The sequence below is a fragment of the Giraffa tippelskirchi genome, chromosome 8, assembly GCF_054371585.1.
Source record: "Giraffa tippelskirchi isolate mGirTip1 chromosome 8, T2T-mGirTip1v1.2.pri, whole genome shotgun sequence".
Classification (NCBI taxonomy): Eukaryota; Metazoa; Chordata; class Mammalia; order Artiodactyla; family Giraffidae; genus Giraffa; species Giraffa tippelskirchi.
In genome coordinates, this window is record NC_137282.1 from 124,742,928 (window position 1) to 124,761,879 (window position 18,952).

An 18,952-nucleotide genomic window follows, 5' to 3' on the forward strand; every position below is an offset into this window, starting at 1 on the left:
GCCTTAAACGCTATCAGGTGTTGTGAAGAGACAACGATGACCCAAGGACCCCTCCTGCTCCAGGGTCTGTCGCCTTGGAGAACGAACCCAGCCTATTTCCTTTTTTTATGGGATGAGAAAACTCTGGTCGGGGGAGGCATTCGTCTTAACCAAGTGAGCCTCACTTCAGTGTTTCGTCCTGAAGAGAAATCAGCAGTTGGAGCCAACAGAGGGGAGTTTTATCTTAAGTAGTGAAATGGCAACTGACTGATGAGAACACATGGAACCAATCCATCATCCAGAAAATGGTGCAACTGGAAGAGAGAAAGTTCTAGAAAGCTCTGGGGACACCTCAGGGCAATTAGTGAAAGGAGATTTAGTTATTGCATTCATTGCAGCTCCGTCACAACTGGTGGCTTGCCCGTGTACTGTAGGGTGGGCCGATGAACCAGCCCGGGGGTGCAGCTCCTATCTTCCTGCATCCTGTCGAATTTCTGGTCAGTCAGTGCCGTGGCCATGGGTCAGCTTCCTCCTGGTCTCTTCCACCCAGTTTGGGGAAGGCTGCACCATCCTTTTTCTGCACCGTCCTATTTCTCCACTTGTGAGGTGCGTGTAGAAACAGTTACATGCTTTGTCTGTCCTTTTCTGCCACTTCCCGGGCCTGTCAGTTGTCAGATTACGTGGGCACATTTCTTCGTTGCCCCGATTTTCTTCAAATCTCTTTACATTCCCTCCTGATCGCTGCCTGTCACGGGGTAGGTACCAGTTAGAATCTCATACAGGTTGATGCCGATTGACATTTGCTCTATTTTAGTTGAAAAACTACCCTGATTGCATTTGAGTCTCACCACTAGCATCTTAGAACCATTCATTCAACCCATGCGTTCAGGCTCAGAAGCCCTGCCATGTCTTGTGCCCTCTGTTAGAGGACTTGAACAGGAAGATGGTGGGCTGGGGAAGCTGGTGTTGAAAGTGAATTGAGCCAGCCTAGAGGAGAAGGGGGAGGATGAGATGGTGAATCCGGCTTGGAGTAAATAACCCGGTCAGAGGGGCGGCGGTGAGCACTTGCCGTGCGTGGATTGATCTAGAGCTGGAAGGTTCTAGAATTCAGGGGCAAGTGAATGAAGGGGCTGAGGAGACAGGATGAAGCAGAGAGAGGCAGCAGGAGAAGACCCTAACCTATGGAGAGAGAAGAGGTATGAGGTTCACGTCAGGGTGAGACGCTCTGTGGACATGAAGTGGCTCGGGAGGATGGGTGTTCCGAGCCCTGGGAGCAGAGAAGGGAGTCTGGGATGTGGTGGCTCACACACAAGCCAGTGGTCAGCGAGCTGATGGAAATGGCTCTGGGGCAGCCGCACGCACGTGTGCTGCCCAGGGCAGGGTGGCCTCGGCCTCGCAGCTCCTTTGGAGGGCTTGTCTTTGGCGGTGGCCCCTGCTCCTGCCTTCCCTACCCCTCCGCCTGAGCCCATGACAGAGTCCACGGTCAGCCTCTTCCTCGGGCATGGAGGTGGCCCAGCGCCACGTGGCCTGCCTCTCCCCACCCTGCACAACCTCAAAGCCAAATGACCGCAGTCCCTCCCCGCCTGCTTTCCCCTATAGGCTTTCCCCACCTGCTTCTTCGTCTCCCGCAAGCTGACTCTCTCCAGAGTTTGGCCCTCAGCGGGTGTGTCCTCTTGGGCACAAAAAGTGGAGGGCTGCTTGGGCCCAACTCTCAGCCCATCCTCCACATGGCTTCAGAAAAGCAACAAGGAAACAGCCCTCCAAAGAAAAGGGTGCATCTCTGTCCCAGCCCCAGGACTCATTCTGTAGTGTGTCTAAAGAATGTGGTGGTTTTTTTTGTTTGGGTTTGGCTTTCTTGATTTTTTCGGTATCTAGATGCCAACTGCGTCCCACCCCGCCCCTCACTTCATCACTCTGCCTCCAGCCTGCCTGGGGCCCTTCTCCTCCAGGAAGATTTCCTGCTCCATTCCAGCTCATCACCATCCCTCAGTCCGCTGACTGCAGACGGCTTTTATTGTCTGCATCTCTTATTTCATTTAGTACTTCATTATACTCCACTGATGTCTCAGCTCTGTTTTAATCTTTTAAGAGTTCCTTGGGCATTCTTTTATCTAGCAAGATAATAAACTCCTTGAGGGGAGGCCTGACCCTGTATTTCTTTTAAAGCCCTTCACCCCTCACCCTGGGGGATAAAGAATTTTGAGGGAAGTTGGCCTGTGTGCTTGCTTGCCTGTGTGTAGGGGTGCTGATAACTCGGCACTAAATGGTGCTGGGTCCACCTGGGCGCTAGCTGGAGGTACAATGACATTGGCTCCAACAACTGATGACGTCTCAGTGCGGGGTGGGAAAGGGGTTCTCCAAGGGCAATGAAGAAGCTAGACCTGCTGCTCAGGACCCTCTCGGGACCCAGGGAATGTAGGAGAGGTTCAGATGACCTGAAGATGGGGTGAGGCAGAGGGCAAGGGGACCAAAAAGGGAATGCCTACTTGGGGAGGAAGTAGACTCAAGAACTGGTCTGAAGGGACAGATGCCAGGGTTTTCTAAGCCAGACATTGTCTGAGTGGGCGGACTGGGCTTGGGAACTGCTACTTTGTGTATGGGATGTCGGGGGCACTTACTTAGTCCTCTCCCAGCCAGGTCAGCTCAGAGCTGGGGCTGTGAAGGGTAGTGATATGATAGGGTCTGGGGTACAGGGAGGGAAAGGAATAAGGTCCCTCCCAGGGCCCAGAGCTGAGGTCCACAGCCAAACCTCCAGGACGACATGAAACAGGGCACAGCCCCAGGGCGCACAGGGTGCCCAGCGAATACAGGCTGAATTGAACTGAACAAGAGGGGTACTCATCCCTCCGACTCCCCTTAGCTATCCCCCTCAGGAAGATCCTCTCTGATGCCCCCCGGCTCCACCGGCCTTCCTCCCCGCAAGGCCATCCTTGTCACCCTGCTGGTCCTGTTTTCCTCATAGCACTTATCCTTATCTGGATTTATCTTGTCCATCTCTGTTTGCTTGTTGGTTGTCTGTCTCTCCTCCCTGGAGAGAGCTACACTCCAGGCAGGCAGGGTCTGGTCATTCTTGGCTGCAGCCATACCCTCAGCTTCTAGAATGGGGCCTGACCCCGACGGGGGCTCAATGAGTATTTGTTGAATGGATGAATGGGTGGGTGACAACAGGGGGACAGACGCAGGTCTTGGGTGGGACGGGGGTCAGATCAACGCTCCCTGACTCTTAATCCAGCACACAATCCAGGGGAGCTGGCCCAGCCAGGGAGGGGGCTGCCAGGTGCTGGTAGAGAGCGTGTTCTGGGCCAGGGCCAGCCAGCGTTGGCTGACAGATGGCATGCTGAGAGATTTGTGGAATGGAATGCAATTCCAGCTTCATTTGAGCCTGGACTCTGGGAGAGGAACCTGCTCAGGTATGGGATCCAACAGTCTCGGGGGCTCTCTGAGGGCGGGGAAGGAGTGTGCCCCCATCCCAGGCCGCCTGGCGGAGGGGGCGGCCCTGGGAGCAGCCAGCCTGTGGAGTGTCCCCGTCCTTAGGAGACACCAGCCAGTCCCACAGCTGGCAGAGGGGAGGACCTGCTGCTGCGCCCAGGAAGGGCCGGACTGTCTCACGGCCACACCCCGCCCCGCCCCCGGCTTGTGGGTGTCCCGGATGGAGGCTTTACCCGGGGCCTCTTCCAGCCTTAGCATGCGGAGCCAGTCCCGCTCTCTTCTCCAGCTGGCTACACTGTCTGTGCTGTACCTGAGCCCCCAGCCTGGCCAGCACAATGAGAAGCCGAAGGAAGAGAAGGTTCCTTGAGATTTCCTCCTTTAAGGCCCCTGGGGCCCCTTAAAGTTCAGGGAGTATCAGCGGAGGCAGGGATGGGGCAGGGAAGCTCAGAGAGGGACTCGAGAACTTAACTGAAGGTAGGTTCTAGAATAGGTTGATGATGCCTTTTTCCTCTCTTCTGAGGGGTTCCTTCCCCCTTTCTATACTGGCTAGGGAGTTCCAATCTTCTAAGAGAGACAACATCTGAGTTTGGAAAGCGGAAGCTCAAGCTGAATACCAGTCTAGATGGGGATATTTGGGGCTGGAGCATGGTTCATACAAATGTGTCTGCTGGACAAAACTATATGAAGAGCAGGGGTAGGGGTGGCAGACTGCCACTCTCCTCATCTGTGTCTTCTTGGTCTGTCTGGCCTTGCCTGAACCCCTCACCCTTAATGGAAGGTCTGTAAGCTTCCCAGAGTGTCACCAAAGAACACTCAGGACTCTGAATCTTGGAGGAACCTCTGGGGTTTGGCATCTGAGCGTAGGGGGTGGAGGATGAGCCTGGCTTTGTGCTCCACCCTCTTCCCTCGGGCATCTTATCTGATGAGCTTCTGGGGCCTCCCACACCACTGTCCCCACAGAGCAAGGTGCCCACTGGGCATCTCCTCCCTGTGGACCCAGCACCCTCCAAACCTACTTCCTTCCCCGTGTCACCTTCAACTCCCCACCCTACTTCCCTGACCCCTGTGTTTGTAACGGGGCTCTTGCCAATTAAGCCCCAACTTGCTTCCTGATCTTGTGTCTAATCCCTGGGGGTCCCTGTCTTGCCTGGGCCTCAGGGTCTTGGTGTGGCCCCCTCTTCCCTTCACAGCTGCAACCACCTACCCTACCTTCTGAGGCTCCTCTCCCTGCCGTTGCTAGTGGCCACCCATGGGTGCTCCAGCTCCCTGCTTCCTCGTCACCTCCAGTCAAGCATGGAAGGCAACAGATCTATTTTCTATTTTTACAAACAGTATCAACAGATGTTTGACTGCCTGGGTCCTAGTTGTGGCCCGTGGGATCTTTAGTTGCGGCACAGGAACTCTTAGTTGTACTATGTGGGATCCAACTTCCAGATCAGGGATCAAACCCAGGCCCCCTGCATCGGGAATGCAGAGTCCCAGCCACTGCACCGCCAGGGAAGTCTCAACAAGTCCATTTCAAATGCCTCTCTGCTAACAACAGTGGGGCAGCAACGACATAAGATGTCTGAGAAATCTCAGAAACGATGATCATGGAGCGTGTCCCTGACCAGCAGGAAGGTCAGTGGCTGGGAAAGCACCGCCCCACCTCCTTCTCGTGTTCCCTGGAGTTCCAGGCTCTGTCTTCACTTTCCTACATGTTAGGATTTTCTTTTCTCCTTAAGATCAGCTGAGATCTATCTAGTTCATTCTGGACACTGTGAATTCACAGGTGGCAGGAAGTCAGGGGGCCAAAGTCACCCGGTGGTAGCGGCACAGGAAGGAGGACCACTGTCCCAGATGGTGGGAACTGGCACACACCACCTGAGACCAGTGGAGCCACGGCAGGTCTGTGTATCCGTTTCCGAGCCTCCCTGGCAACCCCTGGACCCCCATCGATCAGAGAAGACCTAGTAAAGGGTCTCAAGCAACCCTCCATGGATGGTCTAGGGGGAGGGGATTTTTCAGCAGGAATGTCCACATGGAAGGCCTTCAAATGAGGGGACCCCCTTGGGGATTGATCCTGCCTGGTAGTCTGGCTCATAAGTGAGGGGTAATGAAATCCAAGTTGGGGTATCTGGTTGCCAAGGTTTGGGGAAATGCCATTTTGTAAGGATCAGTTATTAGAAATTCTGAGGTTTACATCACTGCGGTTCTGGTTTCTGAGGATATGTATGCTGAGGAAGTTAGAGTAATTAAAGCCAAGGGGATGGAGGGCTGCCAGTTAGCCCCAAAGGGCTGCCACAGCAGAAACTTGTCTGCAGCACCTGGGATCCTGATGGGGGAAAGCGCAGGAGCGACAGTGGCATCTCTGGGCCCCCTGTTGGCAGAGAGCACGGTAGAGTCAGGAAGGGGATGAAAGCCCTGCCCCTGGATGAACAGCTTGGAGGGGTGGAGAGGAACGGATGGCAGGGCTCTGTGTCAGGTGAAGTCCATGGAGCCAGGCTCCTCCGGATCATGGCCTGGCCTTGAACTTGGTCTGGATGGCCAGAGATGCTTTGGCCTCTACAGAGAACTTGCATCCTGCTAGCCTCAACTTCTTGGGGAAAAAAATATATACAAGAACTGGGATGAGCGTGGTTTTGGAGCAGAATGGGGCTTTGGGGTCTTATGGGACTAGGGGGATATCAGCTACTGTGGTGAACTAGCCAGTTTTCATGCAAAAAAAAAAACCCACGTAGGAGCCAAGGAGCAAATCCAGGAGTAAAACTCAGATAGAGGGATGGACCAACACTGCAGCTAAGGATGAAATGTGGGAGTGTTCCACTTTTTCCTGTTCTGATTTGTCCCAGGAACAGTGAAAGAAGCCAAGGAAGTAATCACTAGCTTCTGGTTCTGAGCAGTGCATAAGCCATCTTTCCAGGAGTTAACACACTGGGTTTGGAATCTGAAAGAAGAGTGTCTAACCTCCTTAATCACCCTCAGTAGTATGCGGAGGGCCAGGTCCAATGAGCTGGACTATGGAATTTTTACTTAAGTGAGGTCCAGGCAGTAAAGGAAAGGTGCAAAGCCAACACTGCCTGCCCAGGGCACTCTGGGAAAGAGAAGGAGGGAGAGAAAAGGCCCTCTCCAGGGCTCAGCCCCAGAGCAGGGTGCACGTTACCAGCTGAAGAAGCCAAAAGCAAAGGCGGGCAGCCCCGTGGTCACCTGGGCACAGCCCTGCCCCTGGGCCATCTCTCCTGCAGGCTGAGGGGGTCACTGAGTCTGTTTTCTTGATCTGCCCTGGTCTGTATGTGCGATAGGCAGGACCCAGAAGCTGTTTGGCTGTAGAGGTGCTCAGGCAGGGGTTGCTCCAGCATGGATGGTGGGCTGGACCACGTGGAGGCTACAGTTGGCTCAGATGGCCAGGAGGAGCCACAAGCCTGCACCCAGGAAAGCAAAGAGCCCCTCCCTGGGGACAGAGAAGCCGCATCTGGGCCTGGGAGACTCTCTGACGTTGAAAGGGACTAAACTGTCAGATTGGGCGTTTGCCCAGGTTTTTTTTAAAGCTGTAGACCAAATAAAGAAATTTCGTTTTCCTTGTGTTGGTGACAAGTGACGGCTCTGCCCCATCAGCCAAGGTCATCAGGGACGTGGTCCTTCTACCTCCAAGAGACCGCCGTGGCCGCCAGCATCCCTGGCGCTTTTCAAGACATTTACATGGTTGTTAGTGTTGAGGAACAGAGTGAAGTGCTGATACTGGCCGGGCCCACAAATGGCTGTGGGCTGCGAGTCCCGAGTCTTGCAAGACCGTCCCGGGCCCCGGGCCCCGGGTCCATAGCGGGCATGCCAAACATGCCCATCTGGGTCTTGGGTCAGAGAGGTGGGCCTGACTGCCCCTCCCCAGGCCCAGCCTCAATGTCCAGGTAATCTGCAGGGGTTGGGTCAATGAAATACCTTCTCAGGGCCTCCTAGTGAACCCCCAGGGGTAGGGGGACAAGTAATGGGGGTTTCTCACAGCCACGACCCCAATAGGCAGGGGAGCCAGATGCACCAGAGTTGGAGATCAGATCACATATCAACTCCCTCCTCCAGGGGCTAGCAGGACCAGGGAAACCTCAGCTCGGATGGAGGGTTAAAGCATAAAATTATAAAAGGCTATAAGAGCCTGGGAGTTCTCCAACTGGGCACTCAGCCCAGGAGCAAGCCTGGAGTGGGGTCTCCTGTGGAGGGGATGGCACAGTGACGGGGAGAAGAGGTGACTTCGGGCCCCAGTGGGCAGCCAGGACATTGAGAGGGGCAGAGGAGTCTCCCCAAGGCTCTTGGCCAGTGGCCCAGGCACAGCCCCTGTGTCCACTGGGAGAGGAAGTGTGGACACTGGCAGGCTTGGGGCCCAGGCCATCAGGATGTTGTCCATCTTTCTGCCAACTTTTGTGGGTCACCTCCATCCTCATGGTTACAAGATGCTGATGCTCCTCTAGGTACCAGGCCCAGAGCAGAGGGACAAAAGGCCTGATGGGCAGACTGGGCCCTTTTAGGTCTAGTGCCTTCAGTTTACAGCTCATCAGCTGGAATCCGCTCATGAGACATCCTTCTGTTCTGTTCTGTCACTGAGGTAGGGCCTTGGGGTGCAGGCTAGCACCCCAGCCAGCTGTGCCCTGGCATAGCTGCCTCCCTCTCATCCTCCATCTCACATGGGTCCTCACATTGAGGGCAGGATCGTGGCTTCACCAGCTTTCCCACTGGCCCCTAAAGTGTTGACTGGCAGAAAGCAAGATGGATGTGGCCTCTGCCAGCATGGAGCAGGCGGCGTGATGCAGTGAGGTGCAGGGCGGGGCAGCCCGGGCCCTGGAAAGCCCAGTGTGGAGGGCGAAGGGCAGGGAGAGCTTCCAGGAGGCAGAGGTGCCCGAGCTAAGATCTCAAGATGGACAGGAGCAAGTGAGGGTGGCAAAGGACACAGCCAAGAAACCCGAAGGAATTCAGCTGGAGAGGAGGCCGGGCCAGACCAGGGGCCCTGGGGCAGAGGTGGGGTTCAGTGTGGGCTGGAGAAGAGCCCTAGACCTGCAGGGGGCTCCAGCCAGGCTGGGGGGCAAAGGACAGACAACTGATGTTAGAAAGGCAGGGGTGACAGAGGCCTGAGCTCAGGGAACTGAGGGGAAGGAGAGGGACTCCGGAGACAGAGCCCTCAGGCTTAGAGTGAGGAGGGGGCCCATAGGACTTGCAGGTGGTTGCCCGCCCAGGAACATGGCTGCTTGGGGAGCTGGCCCTCAGCGTGGGAGGGGACACGGGGGGAGCGGCCCCCCTTTCCTGAAGCGGGAAAGGCCGTGTCTGGTGGAGAAGGCTGGGGGCAAGCATGCCAAGAGCGAGACGAGAGGGACGGGCATCCGGTCCCAGAGCCTGGCAGCGTTCCGGCCTGGGCCCTGCGGCCCTCCTGGCACCCGCCTAGTGCGAGGCTGTCTCCAGGCACAAAAGCACTGTGTCGCTGGCAGCCAGGCAACAGGAGGAGGAAGAAGGAGGTGTGAAAAGCAGTCTTTGCTTCCTCTGGCCACCTTTCAGCCCTGACGGTGGGCCTGGACATCCAGGAGGTCCCCCTCGGCTCGCCCTGCCTGCTCCCATCCCAAACTTGGTCGGTCCACATGGCCTTCTGGCTCCTGGCTCCATGTGGGGAAACTCTGGTGGAGAGGCTTTGAGGGTAGTGAGGGGCAGCAGGTGGGGAGGGGAACAGCAGCCTCTTTGGGCCTCTTGGTTGATCAGGGGATTTGTAGAGAGCGAGCGGCTCCCACCTGTCTCTGGAGGCCTGGGGCCCTGAAGTGGGCTTTGCAGGAGATCCCACCTGCCACAGCTCTGACTCATCACAGACACACTCACTCTGGTTGGGGAGGCAAAGGAGCTTCCCATGCTGTGACTTAACCCTCAGGGGGACTCCAGCAAATTCCCACCACTAAGCTCCCTTAGAGCCAGGTGGAGGCGGTGATCTGGGGTCCATCCTGAGTGGCACTACTGTGAGTCTGCCCAGCAAGTTCTGTCTTCCAGAAAATGAGGGGCCTTTGGCTCTTTGCAAGGTTTGCGGGGGTAGAGCCTGTGAAGTCCAGTCCCAATGACTCAGATGCCAAGAGGGGAGGAAGGAGTGGGATTAGTCAACAGACGGCAAAGTGAAGCTGAGCACTGCCGCTGGGCAGAGCCTGTCCTGAGACGTCCCTGCTGCCCAGGCTCGAGAGCACGTTTGCCAGCGGGCAGCCCCCTTTCCTCTGGAACAAGCCTGAGGGGCTTGTTAAGAACCCAGCCCATGAGCGCAAATGTGGGAAGGAGGGGACACAGCTGCCCCACGACAGACGATGGGCTCCATGGGCTGAAGTGAACCAGGAGAGACAAGGACCTCTCGGGCCAAACATAGATGGAGACAGAAAAGGAGCCCAGGACGGAAAACGGGGTGCCCAGGGCCGAAGCCGGGGAGGGGGCGAGCTGCTTTAGGTTCCTCACTGGTATAAACAATGATAGGAAACATTTTCTCATATTCATTCTCTGAACATATGGGTCACATTCAAGGACCCATCTATGAATAAGACAGGCAAGCCCCTATCTGCCTAGACCTGAGGGTCCAGCTGGGAGGATCAGGGACAAAACGAATATTATTGAGAGAACCAACTTAGGCAGGGAGCCCAGGTCCCTTGAAGGAGGAGGTGAACATTCTTGCTCATGCTTTCCTTAAGCCCTTATACAACAATGTATCTTGCCCGAGAACTGACCTTGCTTTAGGTCCGGAGCTGATAATTGCACAGGGAGACAATGTCTTACTATGTTAATGGTTGTAATTGTAACATATCTTGCCTGGGAACTTGTTTCTCGAGACATGTACCCCTAATACAGCAACAGTATATCCAGCCCAGAGACGGTGCCCAGAACCTGTTCTCTCTGGCTCACCTGTGCTGACGTTATCTTAGGATTTATGCCTTGGGAAAGGGTCTGGGGGAGCTCTTCCAACCTTGAGGTATTTCTTTCGCAGCAGCCAGTTGAGAAGTCTAAAGGCCCTGCTTAAACTTGTGAGGGTGGGTACTCTCCTACCCGCTTCCAGTGCCTTTTGCTGACGGCTTTCTCTATCATTTTCCATAAAACTTTGTTACACAAAGCTCTGAGTGACAGAGACCCATGTCTTTCGGGTGCTGGCGTGAAATTTTCTCCCTGGAGGCCACGAATACCAGCACTATCCACTGTAAGCTGTTGTTATGTCTGACGGCTACGTGTGCATCGAAAGAGCTAAACCAAAGCACAGCAGGGCCAGGCAGAGGAGGCAGACAGCCGCTCTTCCTGGGGTCAGAGCCTCCCTGGCCCTTGAGGAGGAGGGGGCCGCGTGGGGTGTGGGGTGGGGGTGGGGTTGGGAGCAGTCTGGGCAGAGGAAACAGGGAGCATCCCTCAGCTGCTGCAGGGTCCCCGGGAGGACGACAGCCAGGCCCCAGCATGGCCCCTGTGTCTAAGGTCCTCACAGGAGCGAGGGTTGTACTCCTGCTGGGAAGGCGAAGCCTCAGGAAGGAGAGGGTGAAGGGGGCGACGTGGAAGGGAGGTCAGGGTCCTCTCCTCTGCTGCTCATTCATCTGTAAAGTGGGAAGGCTCTGAGGACCAGAGGGCACTATCTAGACTCTGCCTAGGTGCTAGCTAGAGGCTTAACTAGGAGCACGCCTGACCTGTTGGGACATGTGGTTGGTCTCAGCAGTGCCCAGCTGCTCAGGGGGAGGGGCCTGGCAGGACAGGTGCTGATGAGCTGACTTGATGGACATGAGGGTTTGGCCAAGACAATGCCATGAGGCAGGCCCAGGAGCCAGAGGCAGAGAGGACCAGAGTGAGGTCAGGATCCCAGATCAAGGGAAGAGGAAGGACTTGATGGACATGAGGGTTTGGCCAAGACAATGCCATGAGGCAGGCCCAGGAGCCAGAGGCAGAGAGGACCAGAGTGAGGTCAGGATCCCAGATCAAGGGAAGAGGAAGGACCCAGGGGTGGAGTGGATGTGGGCCACTTTCTGGTGGAGCAGAATCAGCAAGTGGGAGAGGCCAAGTGGACTTGGCAGGGGGTGTGACCACCACACCCAGCCCGGGAAGAGGTGACCTACACCATCTCCTCCCTTCCAAAGCACAGGCACTTGGGTCTGCTCCAGCATGACACTCAAAATCTCTCTTTGGACCTCAAAACCACATATCTAAACATATTCAGCTTCACTAGCGCATGAAATTTGGGGAAAAATTAATCTTTCATTTGCTTAAACTCTCATAAAAGAAGATATTCACAGATTTTTATGAATAACCAGAAATTCTCACAAAGCTCTTTGTGTTTTGATGGGGAAGAGCATTGATTAGCATTAATTTAGTGTCTACTGTATGCTCTCTCCCCACTGGTGGGCAGCGACATCCTGTTCCCCACCCACACCCCTCCCAGTTCTAGACCACTCCAAGGAGCACAGGACAGGACCCAGGGATGGAGGCGCAGCCCTGGCAGCCTACACTTCTGACAGCTTTCCGAACCCTGAGTTGAGCCAGGAGGTGAGAGGAGGAGGTACACGGGGGGCACAGGTTTTACCTGCTGGCGGTTGGGGGAGGCCAAAGGGCAGTGGGAGCCCCAGGGAGCCTGCCCACAGTTAACAGGAGGTGGGGGCGGCAGCTGAAGGGTGGTGCCTGAGTGCGTGAGGACGGGCTGGGACGCAACTCCCAGGGCTAAGGCCAGCCCTCTGGGCTCTCCATAGCCCTCCCGATACTTCCCTGCCCTTGAGCCCAAGACTTCTTGGCAGTGGGTAAGCGGCAGCCCCTGCACCCCCGGTTTGGCAGCTCTTCCTAACCCCTCAGGGCCTCGCTAGCCTCCACTGTGAAATGCGGAGAGCACGTCTCTCAGAGGAGCTCCGTGAGGGGTAAAAACACGACTGAGCATTTCCAACTCTAAGCAAAATGCTTGACACAAAACAGGTGCTCTTGCAACTCTGAGCCTTCACGTGGGCTCCCTAACCTCCCTGGTCCACCCAGCTCCCGCCCCCCGCCGCGCTTCTGGTCCCACCTAACTGCCAGCCTCGCTCCAGACACCCCCTACCCCTCTATGACCTCTGCTGCTCATCAGTCTGAAATGCCCTTGATATCATCCCTGACCTTGCCACATGCCACCCTCCCACGCTCCGTTTCTCCATCTAAGGCCCATGGTTCTTTCCAGATCTCCCTGCCCCACCACGGGAGCGCCCTGGAGACCGTGCGGCCAGCCCCTGCCACGTCTCAGCTGTGCATACCTGTGCTGTTGGAAGAGGCCGCCCAGCTCCAAGGTGGGAATGCTGAGTCCCGGGCCTGGAAGCAGGGAGAGGCTTGGTGGCCGGTCTGGGCTCCCCAGACTCCTGGATTCTGAGCCGCTTCTGTGCATCCCCCAGCAGCAGCGATGGTGGGGCGTGAGCCAGCAGCAGCTGTAGTCAGGAGCCCTTGCCCTCCTCACCAACGTCCATCATCCTGACACACCATGTCCCACAGCCACCCTGGGACAATTGCCGGGCCTGGGTGTCAGGAAGTTCCTCAAACGGACAAGTGTGCTCCTGCCCTGCCTGAAGGCAGACAAGCCACGGCTGCTACCTCTGACCACTTGGCAGAAAGCACGTTGTGAGACTGGCGCCAGACGGCCACGGCACCACCCAGACCCAGGCCAGGACCACCAGCCCACATGAAGGTGAGAGGAAAAATGCCTCTTTTATGTAAGCCAGCACCGTTTCTGTGCAGGCCAACCTAATCCTGACGTGGCCCCTGCGCGCCTCCCTGCCCTCCACCGACTCTGTCACTGATGAGGCGAGCAGGGGAGGGATGGGAAGCTGTGAGAGACGATTTAGAAAGGGCAGGGGTGCCCAGGAGCGAGGCAGCGGGGGTGGAGCGGGCAAGAAGGACAGAGCCTGGGGAGGGTCTGTCAGGGCAGCGGGGCCTCGTTGAACTCAGCTGAGGAAACACACAGGGCAGTGCTGTGTACACTACATGTACACGGGGCCGAGTGCTGAGGACGTAACTCGAAGAAGGCCTTGCACCACCCCAGTGCCCAGGGCACCCCACCAGCAGTTTGCTGGTAAATATCTAACAACCAGTTCTCCAAGCTGCAGTGTCTGCAGATTTCCCTGATCTAAATCCTCCACCATGTCAATGCTAAACCTTGAATAAATCCCTGAAAGCTGAATGCGGCGAGCCCCCCACCCCTGCCTGCCCGCGTTGGCTCTCGGGCAACTCCAGCATACCCCCGCCAGGGCTTCCTGTCGCAGGTCCCCAGCCCAGCCATGGGTCTTGGCCCTGAGTGCACAGGTTGCTTGGCCTGGGTTTAGCCCCTGGGAAAGTGGAGACCGGGCCCCAGAGCCTTCCCACTGTACCTTAACCCTGGCAGATCAGCCATGGCCGCTGTGTAGAGAGGAATTGGGGGACAGTCAGCTACAGAGCACCCCCTTGAGGTGCCCACTCTTCTGCCACCGGCACCCACCCCTGCCAATCCTTTTCCTGTTCTGCCACGGCGTTCCCTCACCTCCTCATAGTCAGAAGGGACTCTTCCCCAGCATATGGGGCACAGAGCTCACACACCCTCCCAGGCTCCCTGGCCTGCCCCCACACAGTGCTAGGCAGCTGTCTTCTTCCTGGCCTCTCCTCCCCTCACCCCTGCGGCCCAGCTGCCAACTTCCTGCCTGTCCCCAGGGACGCTTTCACAGACACTTGCTGAAGGCTGCACCAGGAGGACTGTAGTTCTGCCGGCTCCCTGGGGGCTGCCACAAACTGCTGTCTTCAAGAGAGGGCAGCTCATCCCCTCCAGCCTCCTTGCCTGGCTCTCCCATCCCAGCCCTAAGCCATCAGATGTCAGCTGCTCCACCTCCAGACAGCTCAGAGCCAGGCCCCCGTCTGCCAGCGACCTGGGGGCCCTGAGGCTTCCCAGGCCCTGGGTGGGACACTGATCTAGGCCCCCAGTCCCCAGGCTCCAAGGTGCCAGCTCTGCAGGGGAGTCACTTAATGACCTTGTGAGCAGTAATTACACCCCAGGGCCCGCTCTTAATAACCACGTATTCTCCCTGTCAATGTGCCTTAATTGAAAATGAGTAGGCGATACAAGTTGCTGTGAAGTTGGCTGGCAAGCCCTTAACGTGATATTAATTGTAGTAATTAGTAGTCACTTTGTGTTGGAGTCATCTATAAATAGGGGGTCCATTAGTTTAGCAAAAGAGCGTGATTTAAAATGCAAATAAAAGCCCAATTAGACAGATAAATCACTCGTCTTTCCCAGCAAATTATCATCTTGTGAGAAGGTGGGGACAGCAGTCACTCTGAGAATGCATTGGTCAGTTCAGGGACTCTGGAGTTTGATAGCACCCAAGCAACCCATCTGGGACACTCTCCCTTTAAGCAGGTTTGCCCAGGCTCCCTCAGGAGGCTGTCACTTTTGGGGCTTCCCACAGGCTCTTTACTGCTGTGATTGGTGGTCAGGCCCCCAAGTAGCTCCTCTCCCACCTGCTGATTGGCCCCCTCTGACAACATGGGTGTACTTTTTAAAGGAACAGTAGCACAGTGCACATTTGGCGCTGGGAGAATGGACCTGGGGTATGGCAGGAATCCCCTCGTTGGATGCAGTTCCTCACAGTCCAGAGTGAACCCATGGGTACCATGTATTATCCTGTGACACAAGAGTTAAAAAAAAGTAGCACAACACTGTTCTGGGGGTGGACTATTTACTCGCCACTTCCTACAGTCTTCCACAAAAAACACGGCAGTTGCTGGAATCACACACACACAGAGCACAGAGTATTTCTCACAGGCTTTGGGCGAACATTGGAGGTGGAAATGACTGGAAGTAGTAGGTGGCAACTGAGGAGGCATTAAGAGTGCTCAGCTTCATGGTCAAGGAGACTGTCTAGTTCTGCTTTCATTTGATTAGAACCAGTTCCCAATCCCTTCTCCCAGGATAGTATTTACAGCCTCATATTTAGAGAGGCCTTTGAGATGTGCCTGGGGACATGGGTGCTGGTCCTTCCCTCTCAGGTCACTGGACCTGCCAGAGACCTGGTGTTCAAAGCCCACCTGAGGACTTCCCAGCCCCACTTTCACCTGCCAACCTCCCACCCCCTTCCTAGAACCCATCACTGCTTTATGGACTATTGAGGATGGCTCTCCCACAGTATCTGCATTTTAATGAAAGCTAAAGCCATTATAAGACAAAGCAGCCATTCCCAAACCCAGATGAGGACCAGAATTGTTCATTCCATCAGTTTTCTCTGTCATCCAAGAATGAGGAGAACGTGGGCAATTTGAGAGTATTATCCTATATTTTAATTTATCCTTTATTATTCTTTCTTTTATGACACAGGGCTTGCAACAGGTGGTAGTACTTGTGATTTTTAATGTCCTATTTGACAGAATAAAATATTGGCAACCATATGTGGATCCTCAAAATAGGTGTTTTTGGAAAATTTTGCCAGGGTATCAAATCCAAATGTCTGGGAGATGCTGAGCTAAAAGACTGGATTAGGGACTTGGGGCCAGATGAGTCAGAATATGTGTGTGTGTGTGTGTGTGTGTGTGTGTGTGTGTGTGTGTGCACGCATGCACATGTGCTCGTGTGGGGGCACTGGTGAAATAGGGAAGTTTATCAGCAGAGATTTCCCTCTCTCTGAAATAGCCCAGGAATACAACTAGATCATGGGTAAGGAACTAGGAGGTGGCCCAGGCACTGTCTCGTCTGATCTCCTTATATCACAGATAAGGAAACTGAGGCCCAAGGAGGCAGAATAACTGGCCAAGCAACACGGTAAGTCAGTGGCCCAGGCTCTGGCCATCACACACTGAGGGTACCTCCTGCTATCCCCACATTTTGTCCTTTGGTTGGCCCCTAAAGCAAACGTCAGAGTGGGTGTCATAGGATAGGCAGGGTCGGTCTTGGCCTGCTATCTAGTTCTTCCTCAGCAGGGACTCTTTGTTTACTTCCAGAAAGTCAAAAACAGCCCTACTGACCATTAGACAAGAAGTTCCCAAAAGAACCAAGACCATGATCAAGGAGCACCCAGAAAAGGTCATGGGGGCCAGCCTCTTAGAGGGACAGCTGTCTTCCTATTTTAACTCTCCCACCTCCCAGATAAAAACTAAGACCCCAGCCATAAACAGCCTCCCTTCTAGGCAGTGCCAGCCCCAGATTAGCCTATGCTTTCCCAGCTTCTTCTCCAAATCACTGAGCACCAACCCAAACCCCCTAAGACGCTCCTCTCAGAACTCTTCTTTCCAGACACTCTGGGGAATCTTTGGTAGGTATGTTCTTCTTTGCTGCAGCAAACTAAATAAGCCTAAATGTTTTATTACAGGTGTGTTCCTGGTGGTATTTGATTGCTGGGCTTTGAACATCCCACAGATATTTGATCCACTGTATTCCAGGAAACGTAGTGAAGAAAAGCAACAAACTCTGAAACAGTGTGACTTAAGGATACACATGTGATCAATGGAAAAGAATTGAGAGTCCAGAAGTAAAATCATGTGTCCATGGTCAAGTGATTCCAACAGGGGTAAAAGGACCATTCACTGGGGGGAAAGAATAGTATTTTCAACAAATGATGGTGGGACAACTGGAGAGCCATATGCGAAAAATGAAGTTTGGCCCTTATCCAACATCATTGAGTAACGTCAGTAACGTGAAATGGAACAAAGAACAAAACATAAAAGCTAAAACTATAAAATTCTCCGAAGGGAACCTGGGGATAGATCTTCATAATGTCAGATTTGACAATGGATTCTTAGGTGTGACACCAAAAGCACAAGTAACAAAAGAAAAAATTAATTGGACTTCATGAAAAATGTAAAACTTGTGTGCTTCAGAAGACACTATCAAGAAGATGAGAAGACAAGCACTAGAATAGGGCGAAATATTTGCAAGTCAGATCTCCAGAAAGGACTGTATCTAGAATAAAGAACTCGTACAGGATTTCCCTGGTGGGCCAGTGGTTAGGCGTCTGCCTGCCAATGCGGGGGATGTGGGTTCAATTGCTGGTCCGGGAGGACCCCAGCGCCTTGGAACAACTGAGCCAGTGCACCACGACTGCTGAGCCCATGCACCCTGGAGCCTGTGCTCTGCAACGAGAGAAGCCCCCACAGTGAGAAGCCCACACACTGCAACTAGACAGTAACCCCTGCTTGCCCTAGTTAGACAAAACCCATGCACAGCAAGGAAGACTTGGCACAGCAAACATTCTTTTAGAACTCTTATAACACATTAATTAAAAGAGACAAACCAATTTAAAAGTGGATAAAAGATCTGAATAGAAATTTTCCCAAGGAAGATGTATAATCGCTAATAAACACATAAAAAGGCACTTGACATCCTTAGTCATCAAGAAATGCAAACCAAAACCACAGTAAGATATCATGTCACACCCACTAGGAGAGTTATCATCTAAAAATCTGATAACAAGTGTTGGTGAGGATGTGGAGAGACTAAACCCTCAGACATTTGTTCTGGGAACATGAAATGGTACAGCTACTTTGGAAAGCAGTCGAGCATAAAGAGCTAAACATAGTCACCATGTGAGCCAGCAGTTTCACTCCTAGGTATATAAAAGAAATGAAAACATACGTCCACATAAAAACTTGTATATGAATATTTATAGCATCATTACTCACACTACCCAAAAGGTGGGGAAAAAAATGTCTAATGAATGGATAAACAAAATGTAGTATCCATAGAATGGAATCACATTCAGCCATAAAAAGGACTGAAGTACTATTGCATGCTACAACATGGATGAACCTTAAAAGCACCGTGTTAAGTGAGGCAAGTCAAACACAAAATACCACATATTGTGATTTGTCTATATGAAATGTCCAGAGTAGGGAAATCTATAAAGACAAACTAGATTAGTGACTTGCAGGGGAGGGGTCTGAGTAGAGGGTTAGGAAATAACTGAAGGGTATGGGGCTTTATGAGGTGTTATAAAATTGACTTGATGTGGGGGACTTCCCTGGTGATCCAGCGGTTAAGACTGCATTTACAGTACAAGGGGCATAGGTTTAGTTCCCGGTCAGGGGACTGAGACCCCACATGCCGCATGGCCAAATTTAAAAAACTGATGGGTGATGATTGAACTTATCTGTGAATATACTAATCCAATAAACTATTTTATGCTTTATATGAGTAGGTTTATGGTGTATAAATTATATCTCAATTATTTTAAAATGGACTCAGCCCTTCCCTATGCAGGCTCCATTCTAGAGAAGAAAGTCTACAGGAAGCACATCACCCCACAAACGGAGAGTTCCCACGTGACACAGGCCCATGAGGGAGACACAGTATGGGCCATGAGACACGGCAAAGACTACTGGGGAACAGGTGTTAGCGAAGGCTGTTCTGGAGAAGTGACTTTTTAAGATATCTTATTTTACAGCTTTTCTGAGTTATATATTATAATTCAAATGTGCAAGTCAGTGGTATTTAGTAAATTGACAATGTCATGCAACCATCAGTGTAATCCAGTTATGAAACACCTTCATCCACCTGATAAGATTCTTTAATCCTATATACAGTTAGTCCTGTTCCACTAACTGGAATAACCACTAATCAACTTTCTGTTCCTTTAGA

General features: G+C 53.5%; 1 protein-coding gene across 1 annotated transcript; it reads left to right on the top strand.

The window, feature by feature from the left end:
- The first annotated feature begins 422 nt into the window (after window positions 1-422).
- On the top strand, window positions 423-18,503 carry LOC145519004 (uncharacterized). Its single transcript, XM_081524258.1, has 8 exons — window positions 423-476; window positions 530-585; window positions 1,129-1,175; window positions 11,792-11,895; window positions 12,551-12,656; window positions 12,759-13,048; window positions 16,093-16,141; window positions 16,689-18,503. Exons 1-6 carry the CDS (start codon window positions 423-425, stop codon window positions 12,836-12,838), a joined length of 447 nt encoding a protein of 148 aa, XP_081380384.1. The 3' UTR covers window positions 12,839-13,048; window positions 16,093-16,141; window positions 16,689-18,503.
- Window positions 18,504-18,952: the final 449 nt, after the last annotated feature.